Here is a 23,041-nt window from a genome sequence, read left to right on the forward strand (position 1 = left end):
AAAGGCACAATGTCAGTTTTTCAAGGCCATTACTTTTGAACCCCTGGGCCTTCCTTCATTAGACTGTTACCGAAATAGTTTAGCTCAAGGAAAATGGGCTGGGGTGCAACTCCACTCTTCATTTCTTTTTCCATCTGAGTCACAAATGGACAGGACACTGTCCATCTGCCTAATACACCAGAAAAAATACCAGTCCTCTCTGCGCCTTTCACTGCGCTCTCCCCCGCAAAAGGCAACAACCTTCAAGGATAAATGCAAATGTCACTTGAGCATGTTAGAGGTCTGAATTGGCACAGATATGCACAAGAGATGAGCATGTGCACTGCCTGCCCCCTCCTCCTCTTCCTCCTCTTCCTCCTCTTTCTCCTCTGCCACCGCCATTTCTCACATGAACTCTATCTCCTCACAGGCTGCAGGACAAACTCATTTTTACAGCATTATTTAGAAACAGCAAATACATGTCTTAGAGGAGATAGGGATCTGCTGCGGATTTGTGGGCAAAATTAGGAACACAAATATATATTCTAAATAAAGACAGACTGATACATATGCCCTATATATACATGCGGGTGCGTTGGCATCGTTCCCTGCCAAAGTGATCAAACACAGACAGTAAATTGTGTCTGTTGATATTCTTATTCCTTCTGCTGGCATCGCCTTATCCAGCGCTGGCAGCACATAAGAGAGAGAAGACCTCTGTAATTTAAGTCATCCTCCATTTCACATTTCAAATTAGCCTCACAATAAAGTCTTCTATCTGGCTAACCTGGAAATCTCACAGCCCTGTCAAAGGAGCAGCACAAACTGGCCGATTGTTGCCCGGACGACTATCTGAAATGGGAATCAGATTAACCCTTTCTTAGATCTCCAGACGGGAGCCATCTCTTATTCAGCGCTATAGAGGCCTCTCCGTTGTCCCTCCGAGCCGCTGGGAATTCGCTATATTCCAGATGCTCCTAATGGGGCCAACAGGGACTAAACACTGCATTAACTAGACACTTCTCCACTGTTACAAATCACTGCTTATTTGTTTCACATGCTGTTGTAACAGCATTTTAAGGTTATGACTAATATCCACTATTTGTGATTTTGCAGCCAATTCTTGCCCCTTCTAAGCCTTTTCTTTTCAATGCTAACTGTGCAATAGCAACAGCCCAGCACAATGTGAGAACATAGATTTACATAATGCATCTATATTGACAATAGTGGCCTAAGTGCGTTGTAAGCATGCAGCATGTAGCAGCCATCACAAAGACAAAGCTGTGTGGAGAAGCCAGTGCACGCGACACAGAGGGGGATTAGGGCGAAGGCGCGGGCGCAGGGAGGGAGCGTCTGCTAAATGCAAATGAAAACATTTGTAGGAGCAGATCAGCTGGTCTAAGTGTCCGGGCCACAGGGAATGGAGACTGACAGCCACAAAATGACGACTTCCATGCAGCAAGGCGACAATGTGATCAACTGGATTTACAAACACACAGCGTTACAAGGAAACAAGAGAGGAACTATATAGGATCATATGAGGGCTCTCAGAGCAGAAAATAACCCAAATACAATGTTTGATTATAGGTACAGGAAGTTATAACCCAAAATCATCTTGTTTACATAGCAAAATATGCTCTAATTATACAAACCCGAGATAGCAATCAAGATATCTGGTATACATCTAGAAAATTTAGTAGTGTGCATGCAAAAATGCTTGTAATCCTGATGTTATTGTGACAAACAGGTGTGGTTGCATGCCCCCAAAAATACAATTATTATTATTCAATGCAACCCTAGAAGAATTCTCTTCTAAAAATCTTAGCAGCACATAGCCTTTACATGATCCTTAATAAATCTGTGGCATTGTATTTATGTGTAACTCTGATAAAATACAAGAAGACATTTAGTGAAACGTTCTTTACATATTTTATAGAAGATCTATCTAGAAAAGAGGGCATATCTTTGTTACCTTCATATGGGGTATTTAGTATCAGTTACACAGTATTATCCCTGTCAGAGGCAGCACAGCCCCTGGCCCTGCTCCTGTGTAATGTGTTCTGCTTTATCCTCCCATGCCTTCACTCCACTGGTGCAATACTAAACTACTATTTTCTCTCTCCCTCAGTTACGTTGCTGTAGCGTGTAAGAGATACAGTGACCGAAACAGTGTAGTCAGCGAGGAAGTGATTACAAACTGATGCTCCAAATTCGCCATAAAATGAAAATCAATATTTCCACAAGTTGCTGCAACATAAAAGATAACCTTCATTGATTTTTCTAGACTTAGACCTCTGTGATAAAATCTAATATAAATTTTCAGCCACACGGATTTGGATCAGAGCGGCGCAGGGGCTCAACGATAAGTGAGTGCACATCTCTCACACTTGGATTTTTTCCTCTGCCTTTTCGCTTTTCCAAGGCTGGGCTGTACTATTTATAATTGGCCCGGTGCGAGCAAAAGCTTCTATCAGGAATCTGTTCTAATTTTTATTACTGAGGAGCTAAAGCCTGTTCCAGATAATTTGGAAATTTCAGGGGAATTGTGATAGAGCTGATGGCACAGCCAGACCGACTCCAGAAAAGAGCTAACCTGTAATAGCCTCGGTGGCTGCGCTGATTAAATGTTGCCATAGATGAAAGACCTGCCATCACCGCAATAAATTAACCAATCACACAAATCCCAAGTCGCTACTAATCCCTCCTTGATACCATGATCCTCTGATCAGCTGAAGGAGGTGAAGAAGAAAGTGGCTTGTGACACTGGGCTCCGGCTAACTCCCAGCTCCTGTGTAAACAACAGCTAATGATATCACCACTGACCATTTCAGCTCCAGCAGACACTCTTAACCTGCTCGTGGTCAGCCAGGTGAGAGCCACACAAACCTGGTGCTGCCAATGAAGGTTTTCCTCTTCGATTTCCCCCCCTCCCCCACCAAGGTCACTGACTGCCACTGTATCCATCCTGATCCCCAGCTGCAGGATTTAGACAACTGAGAGATCAAAACCACTCCGTCTGAATATCTCCAGACATTGGCTTTATACATGGGGCTACCAACTACCGCTACACTGTGAGGAGTTGAGCAGAGCCATGCTTTGTCGTTATATGTACAAATAAACAAAAGAATGAAAACTGCAGGAATTATAGGAATTAAACATTAAACATTACACATTTGATTTTGTTTAGGGTTTAAGAATCTATGTCCACAGCAAGGACCTCATGCTCAAATTCAGTAGCATTGCAAATTTTCTCATTTTGTGTTTTTAATTACAATACGTACAATAGGAGGAACTTTGTCAAGACCTAACAAGTGTATTATATTTGCTTGAAAATAATCAAAACTACATGCAAAACAAGTGCAGTCCAGATGTTTGTTTAGTATTTGGCTGGCCATTTTAGTCTATATTTGACCCTGTGTTTTCCCACTGAAAACAACTCTATTTAATTTCCACCGTTCTGTCAATTCTGGCTGTCTAACAATATAGAAACAAGCTTATGTATGGGTTATGTCAAGTTTATATGTCCTCTGCTCCTAACATGGCAGTGGGGATAAAGGATTTGTACCTGTTTTACCAGTCAGTTTACAGCAGACAGCACACTCACACCTTGATAACGTCCGCTGCAATTAGTTGTTCGGTGCGATGAAACAAATTGCATGTGGTCAACTGGAAATTTCATTAAGGGAGATTTTCCTGCAGCCCTCGTTATCGCGCACCGTATTAATATTTTCTTAGCCTCAAGGATGGACGGGTTGCGCAGGGTCTTTTTGTTGAATAAATGGACCAAAGCTCACCTCATAGTCTACCACTATCCTCTGCTGGCAAAGGCTTATACTGTTAGCTGCTGCATATTTTTTCATTGAAAGAAGGTTCTCTGTCAATATTTTTGCATAAAGGAATACGACAATTTCTCAAGTCGGCTTTTGTGTCATTCTCTCCTCTAAATGGCTAGGGCGACATCAGCTCAAATGAAAAGATACCTATATATTGCTTTCATCCGCTTGGTCCTCCCCCCTCTCTACATCTCCTCCTGTCTCTAAGGCTATAGCATCTGGTATTGGGAAGGCTAAATAACAAGGAATATGCAGGAATCGCACACTAATTCCCTTTTGGAGATAGATCTTGGCTCCTGCCCTGTCATAAATCAGAGAATTTCGATATGAACTGAGGCAGGCGCTGCTCTAATCATTTCTGCATTTCAAATTGGATCACTGGCTCAATCGCTTGGCTTTTAAACTGCTTGCCTAAGAGCAAATGTGAGGTGGGAGATAATTCAGCTCGAAATCTCAGCCTGTGTGTGCCTATGTGCGTCAGTTAGTTTACTGCTTGAGTGCAAGAGAATGCTTTTTTCCTCGCCTCAGCCCAATCTTTCTCTTTTCAACTTTGTTAAATTGACTTTTCATTTTGAGAATCGATTAAACTGGGGGAGAGAGTGACTACTGTTCCCAGAATCTTTAAAGGGACACCCATCACAGTGCACACACATGCCTTTATTTGGTGGGTGCTATCATGGCGGCCGCGCTATGGGGAATAAATATTTTCTCATTTAAATCACCTTTTATCCCGCTGACTGGACTATAAGCATCAAAGTTCATGTGCTGCATTAGCTATTGCTCAAACTGAGACGCTAGCTGTGGTCACATTTGCACTCGCTGAGGGGGGTATGGCCTGATTGCTAAACATGGTTAGATGCATGTAAATAACTAAAACTGCTAGCATACGTACATTTATTGATGTACAATGCTGTCCAGAAGTCAGGCTTGTAGAAGCATCTGGGTGGGGAAAAGAGTGCTATCAGGAATACAAAATATGGTGCCTAGACATGGACTTTCAGTTGAGTTACTATACTTATATTGCACTTTGTAAAGAATCTACTTAAAAGAGACACTATGTAACTTTACACCAGCTGCTTGTTCCCAGATGCTATTTCTCTGTCTAAAATTTCCCACAGCATGGCATTAGCCTAATCTATTTTGCATTTATTACAGTTGTTATTATTGCTAATAAATTACCTCAAAGACATGTGTCTATACTGTGAGTGGGGTAACCTCTCCACAGATCTGACCTGTAATTTTTCCTGGTAGCATTGTCTGCTTGTGTTTATGGGGATAGAAAAGTTTAATGCCATACTGTAGAACATTCTACACCAATAACTCACTGTAAGTATCTCAAAATGCTGCATAAATCTAAATATGATTTGTTCTAATAAGTTTGTCCTTGGCCCTTTACTGACCTTTACTGAACAAAAATGAAAGCGTTGAAGTCACCAGCAGAGAAAGTAAAGAATAGAGAGAGGGTGGAGGGGGGTCTCTGCTCACAGCTCGGGGCACATTGAGGTGTTCCAAGTCTGAAGCCAAACAGTTTAGTGTAAGCTGTCCCTGCCCTGGAGACAAGCAGCCCATCTCTCCTCCTTCTACCTCTGATACTTCCTCCTTTCCGGCTAGAACAGTCCCAAGTCTGGCCCTGGGGATAATCACAAGTCAGCATCAAGAATTTTGCAGTCACTGAGACTGCTCTGATGCTTATAATTAGAAAATGACTGAGCAAATGTGAAATAAATTAACAAATACTAGGTGATTGTGGTGAACATCAATCTGAATTAAGATTTCAAGTACTGTGACCACAAATATCGTTAAAGCTTCATTGTGTTATTCATCAGACAGCACAATTAAAAATAGTTGTAGATTACACAGTCAATCACTTCTAACAAGACTTTGGTACAGAGAAATATTATTTACTTGATTTTTTTTCATTTAATTCTAAGTCTGCAGATCTTTGTAACTATAAAGGTTCATATCCCAAAATAAACAATAGTTTGCTGGTCCCTTGAGCAGTTGCCATAGTTTCACAAAGTCTATGTGTGTCTGGCTCTATAACTTTCTATAATGTACTTGTCTTTGGAAGTATTTGAAGTAGTAAACAAGTACTGTGGCGGAATATGTTAATGATTTCTTGGAGGTACAGAGTAAACTTGTTCCTCTTGTGTTTGGCTTTGGTCAGGGGACAGAAGTGCACCTCGCTTCGCTACTCACTGTTTGAATTACACAAAATTTCCTATTTGAATTCAATTGGACGACTTGTTTGATCTTTTCCATGTAAGTTAGGCTTGACTCCCCGAGCAAGAAGAAGCTGTGTGAGGGATCATAATAGCGAACCTGGAGCTGGTAATGTTCCCCTGTATGGATATTACTGCGCCCCCCGGGGGTCAGAGAGTGCAGGTGGCACATGCTCCGTACAGATCCTGCTCTTCTCCTGTCGAGAATAAACATTCAGAGGTAGAATTTCTTCAAAGGGAAGAAAGAGGGAAAACCCCATAGTCAATTTGTCAATGGGGTCATGACAAATCCACACCCTCCTAACCACAGCAGCATCAACTGAAAGCAGCAAATATAGACAAACAATAAAATAGCAAGAGTGATGCTAGAATAAAGCCCCTGACTTAGATAAACCCATCTCACCCCTTTAGGTATTGGATTTTAATATTATTTTGAACTCTGTGCCTTTCTCTGGTCGAGGCACACATTTCATGATGCATTAGAAAGACATCTACAGTATGGGATTTTTTTTTTTTATATATTTCACAACTTGCAGGGCTGCCTTTTTCTCAGCAGCCAATCATAAAGCCTTCTAGTCATATTAATATAAGTGGTGATAGCAGGGAGCACATTACAAAGTAAAACATATTAGGAATAGAGAACAAAGACAAGATGCTCATCACATCTGTAACTTAAACAGTGAAATTGGACAAAGTGGGCATGATTTCCATAGCCCATAATGATCTGCATATGTGTTATGTATGATGGATTGATCCTGGTGCACTGCAGAGAAATGGGGTCTCACTAAATCCACCGTAAAAGAGCAACAATATTTACACCAAGTTAAGTAAATAAGATAAAGATGGTGAACTTGGCCCTCACTAAATGCATTAGACGTGAACTCTCTTATCAGAGTCTCAGCACATGCACTGGTAAGAGATGGGATTCCCGAGCTGGAAATGCTCTTTGTTACCCAATTAGTTTGCTGACGACCCGGAGTGTAATATTGGTGCTTTGAAGGCCTCATACAAGAGTGTAAATGAGGAGAGGAAGGACCATCATGGACCCAGCAGACACTGTCCTGACCACTATCTCCTCAAACACCTATGGCTTGGAAACAACAACCTCTTCAATAATTTTATTATAATAATTTTGATTTTCTTTATCTTTGTTTCTTTGTCTTCACAGGTCCTATACCAGGGATGGGCAAACTTTTTGACACACGGGCCACAATGGGTTCTAAAATTTGACTCAGGGGTCAGGCCAGGATGTATATATTTATATATTACATTATGCATGTTACAGAGATTAACATGTAGCAAAGTATGAATATGCAAGAATCATTGTACAAATTGCTTTCTAAATGCATTAACTAAATTAATAACAAATTTATTAAATTCCAATAAACACAGTAGAAAACTTTGAACAAGGTTTACCCTTACCTATTTTAATATCATTTGGTCACGTTCGGCGGGCCGGATTAATAAGCCTAAAGGGCCGTGTGTGGCCCCCGGGCCATAGTTTGCCCATGTCTGCACTATACCCAAAGACTTACAATCACAGTGTCCAACCCAAAACGCAGGACAGTCTGCACTTATCAAGCTGCACCAGCAGGGGGCCCGCCTCCAGGGGGGACTCCTGCCTATCAAGGAAAAATGTTTCAGGCTTTCCCTCTTACACCAGTCAGTGCTATAAACAAAATAAGAAATTAGACTGCCACTATCACAATTTCTTCTAAACAGATCACAAGAATAACATATATGTGCCCACTACTTGCTAAAGCATAAAATATACTTTTGGGGCTCACAAATGGAAACAATCAGGTTTTTATCTGAAGCACTTTTCAAGAAACTTGTATCAACATCTCACAGTTACGGCCTGACAGTGACAGATGGCAGAGCAGCTGGCACCACTCAACTTTGTTTCATTTTTCTTTCTATTCGCCTTGTCTGCGTCCTCCTCAAGTGCCTTTGCTGCAGTAGGTCTGTTGTGTATTGAAGTGTTGGAGAATCATTCATTTGGGAAGACATATTGCATACTGTAAAACAAGAAGATGCACGTGAAGCCAGGGAGTTGAGCTGACTATTGTCGTCTGTCACTAACTCTAAAACTGGGTCCTATCTGCACTTATTTGTTGTAGGAATATCACTGCTAAAGGAGGATCTTACCAAATCTGCTCCGAGCAGTCATTCAAATTCATAGAACTCTGAGATAAGTGTGTGAGCGATAGCGTGTGACTTGTTTAAGTGTTTTGCTTTCCCATATGGAACAGTTGTTCATGCATCTTAATGTTGGGATCAAGCTGTTTACGTGTTTGTGACATGCAGAAGGATAGATGCAGATTGTACATGTCGCCACTGACAGTTACAGATCCACACTGTGTCAAAGACTGGTGGAGCAGAGCAGACAGGAGCTCACAGCCCAGGGATGGGAGGAGCCCCAGGACAAGGAGCATTTTGGGATTTGGAGTCATCACTGGTTCTTTCCTAAACCCACACACAGCAGGAGGCAGTACAAAGTGGAAGCATCAGAAGCACATAAAACAACCAACAATTACCCATTCTGCAATACATAGTGTTACCGTGTTTTAAATGGTTCATCCTCATTTGCTAAACTGGTCTAATCTTATGTCTTTTTTAAAAGATGTGTCACATTCTTAGTAATGCATTACTGCATTTGTATCTAACAAAAAAATAAATGATGATTATAAGTACTTATCAAAATTAAAATACATATGAATTATTGAGTATGTCAATTACACCGTTGAAGACGGTGCTTAAAGCATTAACCAAATATCAGATGAATAAATGTGTTTGTTTTATAAAGATAATGATTTGATCCTTGGGATAGGATTAACACGTTATATTATATTAGAATGTTATCTTAATTAAAAACAGCCCTAACCATGGTTTCCCTCGCAGATAATCATGTATTTACAGATAAGAGGCCTCACGCACACATCTACTATTATTTCAATTATTTCATTCACTGGCACAACAAATATACCAGTCTATACGGAGAATGAGCTTGTGCAGGGTCTGTCCTCCGCATGTTTTAGCAGAAGCTTGGAGCAGTTACAGTGAGCAGAAAGCTAACCATGAGAGAGTACTGCCTTATCTGGGGCCGCCACATCAGTTTGGGGAGTGCTGTTGTGATGTAAGGACAGTGAAATGTCAGGTTCACTTGTAGATCAACTCAACCATGCATTATCTCTCAAACAGTGGCCATAAGAGCTGTGAGTGTAGCCCAGTGACTGAGTGCTTCATAGCGAGTACACAGGGCCGTGGGCGAGTTCAGCTACGCACCAAGAGCTGAGCACACTGACACTGAGAGAGACTGCACTGAAACAAGGGATGGAGCTTATCTAGGCCAGGGTTTGGAATCTGACTCACTGACATCTAAGGTAACAGCAAACTATTTAATAAAATACTACTTTAACCTCCCTCTAAATGCAATATTTTAGAAGAAATATATGGATAACATCGAGCATCAGAAAGCAGGCCAAGTCCTTGTAATTGCAGGCATTTGAACAGACCCACAGCCCTGATACTGGTTTGATCCCAACAAATAATTGATGCATGCAATCACAAATTGGTTCTCTGCCTAAAATCTGAGCCAATTATTTCATTAGACGAGGCCACAACATTAGTGGCAAAATTATGTGTGTCCAACACAGCAACTCAAACTCAGTTACCAATCTCTGAACTGATGCTCTTGTTAAAAAAATATAGATTTTAGTACACACTGCCATGCACCACCATGTTTAGAGTGTTTGTTTGTGCAGATTTGAGGCTATGTCCTGCCGATGCGCATCATTTAGCGGCTATGCTACACAGAGGTCCTATCCGGGGGTGCCTTCTTGCATATGTAATTGGCTGTTACTGTAAATAATTGCCTGGGCCGGTGCCAGTGCGATGTGCAGATGATTTGTGTGTCTGCTGTGTACTGTGTATGTACTGTATGTGTCTGTCTGAGCGCATCTGCCCCATCCCTACTCCACTCTCAAGTCCCACTGATTCTCCTTTCCAGCCATGTTGAATCCTCTTTTCCTTATCAGGCCAGCCCAGGCCTGCATCAGGCTCTCCTTGCTATGACAGAGGCTACAACAATAGGCCTGCGATACCGCTGCTTAGCGCTGCGTTTCGGAGGGGAAACCTGCCACGGGCGCAGATTAACTACAACACACACACACACTAAATAGATTGCAGCCTCCAAAACAAAACATTTTTCAGAATGCCTCCTCTTGATTAATGAAGCAATGACAAGAAGAAAAATATAATTTCTGAAACAGAAAAATCTGCCACCACTTGTTAAAGTTTAGGGGTAGCTAACGACAAACATGTTGGAGAGAGAGGTGGGCACAAGGTGGAGATAAATGGCTTGAGTGAAGGGCTGAATAATTTCTGGAGCAGTTTTGGAGCATGGTCCATATTCCTCTCACCCTTGTACTAAACACACAATAATCAGAGTTCATCGCTGACAGCCAGTGCCTCCCTGTCCCAGGTGAAAAGGAGGACAGTATCGGGACATTTCTCTCTCTAGTCGTCTACAAAAAAACAGCAGTCAGCATACACACAGGAACACGCTCAGATGCCCTCCCACACAGGAACCAAACAAACATACTCCATAAAGATTATACTCTATATAGTAGTAACATGAGAACAAAAAGACTTACTGCATAAAAGAAGCAATGGACCTGCTGTAACTGCCTAAATAGTAAAATTAATTTGGGACTAAATAAATAAAATAACATCATCACTGTTCAGCATCTATCCTCTGTGTTTTTGCTTTTCAGACATTGTGAAAAGTGCAAAATATTATAAAAGTGCAGGATGATCATTATATCTGATGGCTATGGCATATCTGTTATTAAAATAAATAAGATAAAAGCCTAGATGAAAAGCGGATGGTAGATAGTAATCTGGATTACACAGGTCTATATTTCAATTAGCGTGTAATTTGCACTAAAAGGTCCTGCAGACACATAAAATCCAGTATTGTATTGAATGCGTCTCATTACAGTGCACCTTGACTAAGCCCTAGTAATTAGCATTGGTAAGGCATTGTACAAGAGGCGGCTACACCCTCATCAACACATTTACAACACAGCCCTAAATCTGCTGCTCATTAATAGGCTGCCTCCCAATCAATTATTAACACCTACAATGAGGTGCTCCCAGGGCCGGGCCTTTTACTGGAGGCACACCACAGGACAGCCCTGCTCCAGCCCTGCCCCAGCTCCAGCCCTGCTCTTGCCCTATTCCAGCCTTGCTCCTGCCCTGCTCCAGTCCTGCTTCATTCCTTCCCCTGCTCCAGCCCTGCCCCAGCTCCAACCCTGCTCCCGCCATGCCCTGCTCCATCACTCCCCCTGCTCCAACCCGGCCCCTGCCCTTCTCCAAGCCTGTCCCTGCCCTGTTCTAGCTGTGCTCCAGCCTTGCCCCAGCTCCAGCCCTGCTCCAACCCTGCTCCTGCTCCAGCTCTGCCCCTGCCCTGCTCCAGCTCTGCCCCTGCCCTGCTCTAGCTGTGCTTCAGCCCTGCTCCTAAAACTTAGATGAAAAGATGGTGATAGATAGTAATCTGGATTACACAGGTCTATATTTCAATTAGCATGTAATTTGCACTAAAAGGTCCCGCAGACACATAAAATCCAGTATTGTATTGAATGCGTCTCATTACAGTGCACCTTGATTAAGCCCTAGTAATTAGCATTGGTAAAACATTGTACAAGAGGCGGCTACACCCTCATCAACACATTTACAACACAGTCCTAAATCTGCTGCTCATTAATAGGCTGCCTCCCAATCAATTATTAACACCTACAATGAGGTGCTCCCAGGGCCAGGGCTTTTACTGGAGGCACACCAAGGACCAGGCCTGCTTCAGCCCCGCTCCATTCCTGCCCCTGCTCCATTCCTGCCCCTGCTCCAGGTCTGCTCCAGTCCATGCTCGTGCCCCTGTTCCAGCCCATGTTCGAGCCCTGCCTCATTCCTGCGCCCGTTGCCCCACCTCTGCCTCTGCCCCTGCTCCTGCCCCTGCTCCTGCTCCTGCTCCTGCCCCTGCTCCAGACCTGCTCCAGCCTTTCTCCAGCCCCATTCCAGCCCTGCACATCCCTGCTCCAGCTCCCATCCAACATAGGTAATTAGGCCCTTTAAAGACACCTGCTACTCAATAGTTTCGACCCAGACTGTTCATTTAGCCCCGATTGCACACATTTATGTCTGAGTGTCACTATTAATTTGCGTTAATTTGGGGAATGTGAGGAGCAGGCGGAGGCGTGTGTCTCACCTGCACCGGGCCGCTGTAATGGGACTCTAATGGTCTGATTGATCAGAGACGAGTGAGGGATGGGAGTGTGCGCTGGCAGCTCAATCACTCACACACACACATACTCTCACGGACACAAGCACACAGAGGAGCAGGGAGAGAAGCAGCACAAATACTGACAATGTTTGGGCTTTTTGTCTGCTACTTACAAATGGCAAACTTCTACATCACCTTTTTCTGGGGCAAAATGTCATTAGATGGCCCCAAGTTTCTAAATCACTTTTATATTACTAAATTGATTAAATATATTTATAGAGAGTTGATCAGTGGAGGGGAGTAGAACTATCCTTGAATATGTGCAACTTGAGGGGTCTGTTTTGACATGATGAGAATGAGGGCCTACAGACAGGGCCTGGGGCGAAGTTTCAGTAAATTTGTGTGATATAGACATTGGTGCACCAGGTTTAGTATCTCAGAGGCCACAGAAAAAGGGAGGGAATGTGGCTGTGTTTGCCTGTCAGAACATCTATCTGCATGTTATATAACTGTATTTAATATACTGATACTGTGATAAAGGAGAGGAAAATAGCCCAGTGAGCCCTGCATATGATAGTGCCATATGATTGTGTTAACATTTCTGCAAAAGTAATAACTCTAACTGTGGTGCGGATGCCAAGCCGAGCCCCTGGGGTCCACAAACCTTTGCACACCGCCCCATCAGCTGTGAAATCTGCTTCCCTCTTTGATAAACGCTGGAGATGTGACCCTATCTCAGTCCTGCAGATGCCCAGATTTCCTGTCATGCTTTTTCCCTTGTTTTTCTTCTCGCTGCTATCTGACTGTCTCGTTTTCTAGCGCAATGCCTCTCTGTGCTGTGGCTGTGTGTAATGCTCCGCTCACTGTCCAGTCTCTGCATCATCCGTCACTTCATTCTGCTCCTGAGGCCTGTCGGTCACTAGCTGAAATGTTCCACTAACACTGCACTAAAGGGGGCTTCCCATCAGGGCAGGCACGAACAAATGTGCACCAAGAACAGAGCCAGATTTGCTTACCTCACACTATAATAGAAGGTATTTCTAAGGTATTTGTAAGCTAAGGTAAGGTAAGATGAAGAATTTCTAATTTCCTAATTTTCTAATTTCTTTTGCCTATTTTCATTTGTGTTGGTAAAAATATATTGAACTTAGACAAATTCACATTTATTGCTTTTTCAACAAATAATCCCACTGTTTTTTTTTGTGAAATTTGAATAGTTTTAAAAGTCCTTTCGGGGACTAATTTAGCGAACTAGCCTAGGCCATACACACTGTGATACCTGCCTCAGATAACTGAATTGTTAATCTATGTTTGCTGTATCTGTCCCTATTCAAATAAACAATAAAAAATAAAATAAAAAGTAAAATAGCACTGCATTCATCTGGTTCTCGAGAACAGGGGATTCCGAGGTGAGATGGCGGAATTCGGGCTTGTTTGTGTTCATGTGCTTTTATTTCAGAAAGTCTTTTGTTGTTGTTAGCCTTCTCAAAATGAAATGTTATTTGTAACTAATGTGACATTGGTAATTAATTACAGTCGTACTTGTAGTCTCAAGTCTTTCTTGTGCAGATCTGTGGCTCTTATGATATGGATAACTGACCCCTAGTTAACCCCTAAATGTAGTAACTTTTAGTCAAAGAACTCAAATAGATAAATTGAAAAATCTGCTGATTTTCATTCATTGCACACAGCAGATGACGTCAGGAGAGGAACTCGAGCAGATGATTTTGGCCCGAGCTCCTAAGTTGTTTTTTCCAAATTGTACGAGTGACTCTATGCATGTTTCAACTCGGAAAAACATTTTCTCGAGTTCCCGAGGACAACATAAATGCAGCATAGGACTCGGTGGTCACAAAGTAGGCCTATTAGTCCACATACTCCCATGGGTCAAAGGTCAGCTCATGTTCAGTAGTCTCACCCTAAATCTCTCCCACTCTCCTCATTATTTACTGTAGAAGCTACTTTGCGTTGGTCATTACACTTAGTCCTGTCTGGGCTCCATGCCAAAGACAGGGAAACAGCTATGAGCTTGTGGGCCTGTGCAAAAATAGCTTGACCTTAGTAAAGTTGGAGCTGATTGATGCTTTTAAATGAATGAATACAACTTGTATCGATGTCTATAACTCACCAGCAGATTATGGGCTTGAATAAAGAGACAAAGGCCTTACAAAATCCCATAATTCTTGTGGATTATTTTTCAACTGTGGTTCACATTGTTATCTGATTCTATGATGGCTGAGAGACAAAAATATTGTTTTATTTTATTTTATTTTTTTTTTAAATGTATTACTTTAAGAATTCCGTGTTCTGATGAGAGCTGTTTTTATGTTAAAGTGGCAATTATGAGCAAATTGTAAACCAGAATTTCACACCAACAAGAACATTCTATCAACACTTGTATGACCACTACGGAAAGCATTTCATGGCATATTCCTTTACTACAGAATTCTACACAATGCAGCTTTAATCGGAATGACAGAATAGGTCCACAGTTTGTTCTCTGCTTCGATACATCCCCTATTGTTCTACACTCCTGCAGCTGCTTTGCCTACCCTCCCATACATCTACATTAGCCTGTTTTCACTCCCCCTCAGTCTCCAGGTAAGGCTAGCATCGGACCTTTAGCCGTCTTTGTATCAGCGCTTTAAGATTTACACAGCTCCCTCGCCTCCCACCAAAATAACTGAGATAAATGAAACGCCATATTAGGGATGTTGCCAACGGCTGTATGTTTGGCAACCCAATGAGATTTGAGCTGGAGAAAGAAATAAGATATCCAACTATGCACCTTCAGACATGTAGATTCCCCTGTGATGTTCTGAAATGCCGTTCTATTTTAGTCCAAAAACAATGTAAAAAACTAAAACAAAACCACTGCAATGACCTAGCCTTTAATGATAGTAAGAGAAAACCTGTTAATGCCCTTTTGGTGAGATGGGAGCAGAGAAAGCAGTTAAGCATTTTAAAAGGATTCCCGTGAGATAAGACACACATGAGATGCTTTGAGGCACGATGGCAGCTCTCTTTTCCTCTATTTTAATTGCGGGGTGGTTGGGCAGTCTCGCTGACCCCTCCATAGCCCCATTACAGGTGATGGCCAACACCTGTGCACATTGTAGAGATAGAGAAGGAAACTTGGACTGCACGGAGAGCACTTAGTCTGGTCATCAGCAGTTGTGTGATTGGTTTGATAGGTTTAAGGGCAGAGTTTTGAAATGTGTTCACCTTCAGAGTGATAAATCAGCAAGATGTTTTTGTAAAGATGGTTTGGATCATGAGATGTGAAACAGTTCATTGTAGGATATTGGTGAAAAAAGCTGAAATTAAAGTTAGGGAGTTAGAGGTCATATATGAATGTGGTCAGAGGGGTTGCAGGCACAGATTGACAGTCTTGTTTCGCATCAGTTCTGTGGCTATACACCAGTACGAAGTGAGAAATGAAAGAATGCAAAACATAATTCAAAAATGTTAAATCAAATTCGTGATTGTTGTTTCTTTTGCATATTTGACTGTATTTGAGTATTATGGAATGTGTATAGTAATAACCAACAATAAAGTCTGTTCCCATAATAAATGGTTTATTTGGCCTTGGGCTGGGCAATATCACAAGGATTTTTTCCCTCATAATGATCAACTCAACATTCATGTCCTAAACAAACAACATATTAAAAAAAATACTGACATTTCTTCCTCCAAAATCTGAACTATGCTCTAAACCACATGATTTTTGACAGAAAACTCACTGTGGACCAAAGCTAATCATTGACAATTAGAAATGAATGAAACTCGATTTCAATTCAGATTAGATTAATTGCACAACCCCATTTCAATGTGAAGAAAGAAAGTCCTTTATTTGGTATCCAGCACACATCTCGTCTTGGACCATACTGCGTGATGGGAAGATGCTAAAGGTTGTTGGAGAAACAGAGACAGAAATATATGGGACGCATTACTTCAGAAGGCAAGCCGAGGTGTTGCTCTGTCAAATCACTTTTCCGCCCAAGGATAACTGACTCTGGCCCGAGAGAAGACATATTTCACGCCTATAATATGGGTTCAGTTATTTAAAGCAACTGATGACTTCAAAACCATGAGAGGAGCTTAGAAAACAGTTGAGAATGATTGAATAAAAAGTTGAGAGATCTGGCTGTACCGGGTGAATAGCTTTAGTATTGAAAATCCTCATGGACTTTTTCATATGTTTTTAACCGGATGAACATTCGACTGGTTACAATACTAATAGGAATTTCTTAATTAATCCAAAAGTATCGAATCCACAGAGGGCTAGTCACTCCACCAGAGCAGTGGGTCAACAGCAGCCTGGGGAGGTTTCAAAGAGGAGATAGAGAGCTGGAGGGTAGGGGACATGAAAAAGACTGGACCTTATTCATAGCATGGACCCAGCGTCAAATCCACCAATTAAAAGGTTTTGTCATACAATATAAGGCTTAAAATGTTAAAATAGATGCACTTCAAAAGCTTTTGTGAGTTGGTGTTGAGAGACATGGGAGTCAATGGTAATAGATTCTTTCAATGGGCAGAGTGGCTTTCTTGAAATATGATTTATATATAGAAATATTCCAAGTAGCATAATTACCCGTAATAATTAGTGAATGGGCTCAGAATATGCCTACAGATGTTGCTTTAGTTATTTGTTTAATTTGCTTCGCTGAGAGAGGCGGGGTCCCATAGGAGCAACTAAAGCAAAGATGTAACAAAAATGCATAAATTCATATATTTACTTACCTTCTGAAAAGAGCTTCATTCAATTGTAAGGAACCCTGGTGGAAATGTCAGCTATGGGCCTAAGGGAAATGTACCCTGACCAATAATGTATCTGACAATAGAGTTCAATGATACTGAGTTAAGAAATGATTGCATTAAAATAAATATATAGTGAAAGACAGATGCTGGACATTAGCCAATACTCTAAAGCACAGACTGAAAAAACAAACATCCATGCACTTGATCACCAAGGAACAATGTAGTTTCATAAATTAGCATGCAGGTCACTGTTTGTTGGGCCACACCTATAAACACAAGGAAGACATGAAGATGGATGCGCATACCAGTGCGTTGGTGTCCGTGTTCATCTCTATCTTGCCCTCGAATGGCCCCCACGTCGTGCCCACGGGGAGCTGCTGCCTGCTGTGGATCCTTCGTTCTCCATCTTTCAGAAACACGTCTAACTCTCCTAAAAAAAGCACAGGGAAAAAAAAAAATCAGAAATCAGCCATATTCCTGCATACAACAAGGTCCACACGACATCACAGTGAGTACATGAGCAGATATACAGCACTGCATCTGAGCTCAGCGATAAACAGCAGAGGTTACAGCCACGCACTTTCAAAATGGATAAGCAAATCAAGTGAGCACCCATCTGATGGTGTTCCTCACACACGCGGCACGCTAACCTTACTTGAAAGGTGTCTTGTGTGCAGATAATCTGGGTGAGACTGTGCAGGCTCGCTGGCTGGCAGGAGCAGCTTGTGGCAGGCCTATTTCGGTTGTTCCAGGAAGCCGAGCCCTTGTTACAGCTACAGTTCATTAACAGTAAAAGTGGATAACAGTGTTAGTACTATATACCCCACCAGGCTTATCACTTAGACTTACTGGACTTTTGTAGATGGTGATTAATGACATGGTTATCATAAACTGCATGACAAATGGTAATCAGTGTTGATTTCATACACTAAAATATTTTTGGCACATTTTGTCAATGTCATATTTTTGTAATCAAAAACTATGAGACTGAGAGGAGCAGAGTAGAAACTAAATCCAAGTTCCCCTTTCAATCCCAGAACCCCCAAAAGAATCTTCAACTTAACTAAGACTAAAATTCAACTTGTCAAAACACTGATAGGAATAAGTGAGCCAGGCTAAGCAAAACAGTTTACATTTACTGGATCATACTTTATATTTTAACTTGAATAATGTCTTTCTATTTTTTTACATTTAAAGGAGTCTACCCATTTGTGAAGAATTATAATGGAAATTTGTGCTTTCTGATCCATACTCTATCGCTGTCCTGGACTTGTAAAATCACTTAACAAGGTGGTTTAAGAGTCTTGTTGAACCATTTTTGTTTTTTTTTACAACATGCTTCCTATTTGATTACTTTATTATGATTCCTTTTTAACCAAATAATTTTCTTAACATTGAATGTCTTCTAGTAGGCCAAATATTTATTTCATAAACTTTGCAAATCAAGGACTAGTGCAGATCTAAAACAAACACAACACTGGATTTGCATTTACAGTTTCCTTGGTGACGGTGGAAGTTGATGAATCAGATATTTGTAACAAGTGCTATCAGGTTTTATCAACGCTTGGACACAAAATGTTCCACTGCCAAAAGACTTTTCTCAGCTGTGAGTCATGTCTGAAAACTGCCTCTTTATGTAACTGTTTCTTCACTGGACTGGACCCATGTCAGAGGTCAGGGTTGGACCTAAATAAACTGCCTTGTTCACATTATTTGTTAAAAGTGTCTGGCACTAGAATGTGACATGTAAATGTGTGTATTTACAAGTAGTGACAGTTTATGAAGTTGTTCCATTGCACTTTTGTTTACTTTTTTCTCCTCATAGCTTTAGTTAATGCTATGGACCTTTTGCACACAAACATAGTTTCCATGGTAACAGTTGTTTTGACATTCCCCAGCTCTATTCAACACAGTGATTAAACAAAATATTAAGATGTCATTAAGCAAAATTGACTAGGCTAGAGTGTATAATAATGGCAGTAGTAAAGTCATTCCAGTAGTAATTTAAATGCAACTGAATCATGTGGACTGGGCAGAGCTTACTGACCATACACTTTTTTTTTCTCAAATGAGAGCAATCCCCTCTGGTAAACAATTATTGTCATGGCCCAAACTCCACACAGGTTGTTAACATTGTTTCTTTGAACTGGTGTCCGCACGAGTTGCTAATATGCACACAGGGCACCGGGTTGACGCTGAATGGACTGCGGTGATTATTGAACTTTCTGATGCGTTGTGCTATAATGACCTCCCCTGCCCTGTTCTCCGCTCCAAATATCAACTGTGTATCTGTGGCACGCCTTTGTGTCCGGCCCCTTGTGCTGCTATGGAAATGTGTGCGCATGTGCTCTCTCGCATGCATAAACATAATGGGTCTTGTACCATTGCGTGCTGCAAATAACACCTTGCTGCTGCTACATTCGTTAACAATCAAAGTGAAAATGTCACTGACAAAAATATTCTTTGATAAATATTTGAGTGGTGGTTTAAATACATCACAGAAAATTATTCGATTTTGACTAACTAAAATGGCCCAAAAAACAACATTGGCAGGACAAAACCATAACTGAAAACATAAGGACAATGAACTTAGATTTAACCAGAGGTCAACCAAAAAAGCAGGGCCTAACCAAGTGTGAGCCCGGATTAAACCAGGTCTAAAATAAACCAGAAGCACTAACCATGTGTCTCTTCAAAATGCAAGATTCTAACAACTATAAAATATGCTAGCATCTCTTTTTAGCCTTGCACTTTGCTACCATATAATGGACAATAACAAAATACTAAGGAATCGGGCATTACATCGTGTCAAAAGTTGAAAACCCAGGATTTAACTTTATATTAATGTTCACAAAATCAAATGTTCCTGTGACTTCAGAGTATTACTATTACGACCCTTCATACCATCAGTTTTTGTCCACAGTTTGAGAACCTTTATTAGTGCGAACATTCAACATTTTGGACTTGTGCCAAAAGTTAAGATAATCAGCCTTATCTCTGCCTCTTCTTCTCCTCTCCCTCAGTGCTCCCTGCGCTGTCTTCCTGGAGCTGCAGAGGAAGGTGGGTAAGCTCATTACAGAGAAATAATTAAACATGGGAGCACAGCTGGTCGTCATCACTGCGAGCCACAGCCACCGCTTGATGCATTCTGTTTGTCCTCAGATAAGACCCGCGGCCTTTACCCGCCTGGATGCAAGTTCCCTTTTAGCCCCGCTTGACTCGCGGTTCCAAGCAACCGACTAGCCAAACCATTCACACATTTTTGGGGGTAAAAAATAATGAGGTGACTAGTGTAGGTGCAAGAACGAGAGAGAAAAGGGGGTCTTATTGAATTTGCGCATCGCGGCGGCCACCATGTTTTGGGTGCCAGTTGTGCGCAGCTCACACCAAATGTTGCCTGAGGACCTTGGCTGGCAGATGGCTTGTCACATCTGTTGCAGACACTAGTAGAAAATCTCCACACAAAATAAGTCCCGTGCATGAATAATGAGGCTCCCCTCCACACTGTCTGCTGTAGTAAGCGTGCATAAGTTTGCAAACAACAGAAATATTTGGGCAGATGTGTCCAGGTGTCAGACGGATAACTGACAATTATTCTAATTAGGTTAATACTTAATACGACAGTACCATACTCAACACAGATTCAGTTCCAAGCTCTGATAAAAGGGAGTGACATTAGGAAAGGAAAGATATAGCCAAGTATTATACACTCTTAATTACCTAGGTTCTGTATGTTTTTGTTTTTTTTCCTCAGGGGAACCAACTGACAGGCAAAAATCCTGGTGAAAATTGTATACACACCTTAATTGAAAAACATGTACTTTAGATAAGGAACAATGTATTAGCATTAGATGCTAACCAATCTGTATGTCCATAAATGTAATTGAGAATGAATATGGAATGTGCAGGTCATCAGATTTAACCAAGAAGACATTTCAAAATGGCTGACCCAACCTAGCACCTGTGTTCTGCCCTCAGCACCGTTCCTCTGAAATACCACACACTTGGCAAAAGGAGCCCCAGGATGTATCTGAAGAGCCCCTGCTGCCCCCTCCCAAAGCAGGCCCCCACACCTCCCTCCCCCCTGATAAGATCATCATCTGTCGCTACAGTCCCGGCTCTGTTCTGCACTCTACAGACACTTGGCAGACCACTGAATGTCCCTTTGTCCTCAGAGATCCTCGTCAGATAGGACCCAGGATGCTCCTTGCTGGCATCTGCTTGTATTTTTCACTCTTTTGTGTATGTCCCTGTCCTGCCTGTGGGTTATGGTGCAATAGGACATGGAACCTCATCACTAGCTTCAGTGGTATAAGTGTGATAATAGGTTTGACAGTGGCACGGTGCCAGTGTGGTGGTGTGGTTTAAAAATAAGAAGAGGCAGGATAAATGTGTGTGCTTATAAGAGAGAAAGACATAAAGGTGCAATAAGTAACTTTTCTGGTAAAGAGTACACCACATGCTTGTCTTCATGGAGATGCTTTTGCTGCTTGTCGATCTACAGAGACAAGCAGGTGATGCAACTAGTTGAAGTTGAAGCAATAAAAACATCCATAATGAAATATGCACTTTACATTTAATGCCATACTGTGGAACATTGCAGGAAAAGCATTAACATCTTCAAGTGATGTAACCACCACCATAAAAGTTACATAGTGCACATTTTAATAATTTGCATATGCAGTTGTTTCAATGCATTTTTTTCCTTTCTTTCCTTTCATTCTTGTTTTCTTGGTGATCCAAATCAATTTTCAAGACAAACTATAGAGGATGCTTTTATTTCCCAGTGCTGCAGCTTCAGTGCAGTTTCATATTGGTGTGCATTCTTTGTGCACTTTATCAACTTATATAGTTGGCCATAAAATCCTATGCTTATGGAGTCCCATTAATAGTAAGAATACATTTCCTTAATACAGTTTCACGCCTGGAATGAGCCCTCTGCTCCGGGACAGATATGACAAATTACATCATCAACTAACTCTCCATTGCTAAGATTTGAGATATTTTGTATGACAATATGAATATTATAGAGGAAAAAATGTTTTATGTATGTTTTATTGTGTTTTCAAGCTTTTAAAACCATACACCACATAAAATATTGGGGAGAATTTCAATCAACCCTAGAAAACTGGATACTAAACCTGCTCTAAACAATACTGAGCCAGACCAAAATCAAGTCCACGTACCCCCAGTGGCCTCTATCCTAGTTTGAGAACCATAAATGTAAGGTATACTCATGATTTGAGCAATGCACTGTTCAAAGTTCAATAACCTGTGAGAGGCAATTCAGATATGTCCCCTCAATCTTCTGAATAGTCGCTCTTATGGTGGTGGCAAATGGGCAATAAATTAATATACCATAGGAGAGGCATATGGGGTGAGATGGAGCGCTCAGTATCAGTTCAACAAAAGGTGGCCAATCTTTGAAGGCGATGTGTGATATGAAATTTAACAGCAGAAGCAGAAATGTCACAGGGCTTTGATAAGACAGGCATGAACTTTCTTCTTTCCTTCGTCCAAACTGTTACTATCAGGTCGTGCTGAGTAAAATGCATCATTTATAATCCCACACTATTATCTCAGTGAGAGCTTGTTTTAAAAGACACCAGTGTTCGTACTCAGCCTCAGTAACCATACCGTGTAGCGTTTTCAGAGCGACAGTCAGATCAACAGTTCGTTATTGTCTAATATCCCACTGTATTACGTATTATTGTTTCCACGGAACTGTTATTGGTCTGTCTGGAATGTTCAGTAGGCATTCATTTGATCTTGCATTAATTGTTTTACACATTTTTTATTGCTAATGAAATACCTTGATAAACATACATTCTTACTCCGACATTAGTGCCAAACAAACCATCTCGCAATTTGAGGACTTCAGTCTTCCTGAAGATGTGAAACAGGCCTCTACTTTGACGATGTTTAAATCCATGCTCCAAATGGTTCCGTTAAGCCGTGCATAT

The 23,041-nt window shown here is 41.4% G+C and overlaps 1 protein-coding gene across 1 annotated transcript in view; it reads right to left on the minus strand.

The window, feature by feature from the left end:
• Window positions 1–23,041, minus strand: part of zfpm2a (zinc finger protein, FOG family member 2a) — a 121,747-nt gene that overhangs the window by 46,546 nt on the left and 52,160 nt on the right. The window contains exon 4 of the mRNA XM_055227527.1: window positions 17,384–17,508. Within this exon, the coding sequence (XP_055083502.1) occupies window positions 17,384–17,508 (125 nt within the window). The remainder of the gene's footprint in view (window positions 1–17,383; window positions 17,509–23,041) is intronic.

The sequence above is a fragment of the Periophthalmus magnuspinnatus genome, chromosome 16, assembly GCF_009829125.3.
Source record: "Periophthalmus magnuspinnatus isolate fPerMag1 chromosome 16, fPerMag1.2.pri, whole genome shotgun sequence".
Classification (NCBI taxonomy): Eukaryota; Metazoa; Chordata; class Actinopteri; order Gobiiformes; family Gobiidae; genus Periophthalmus; species Periophthalmus magnuspinnatus.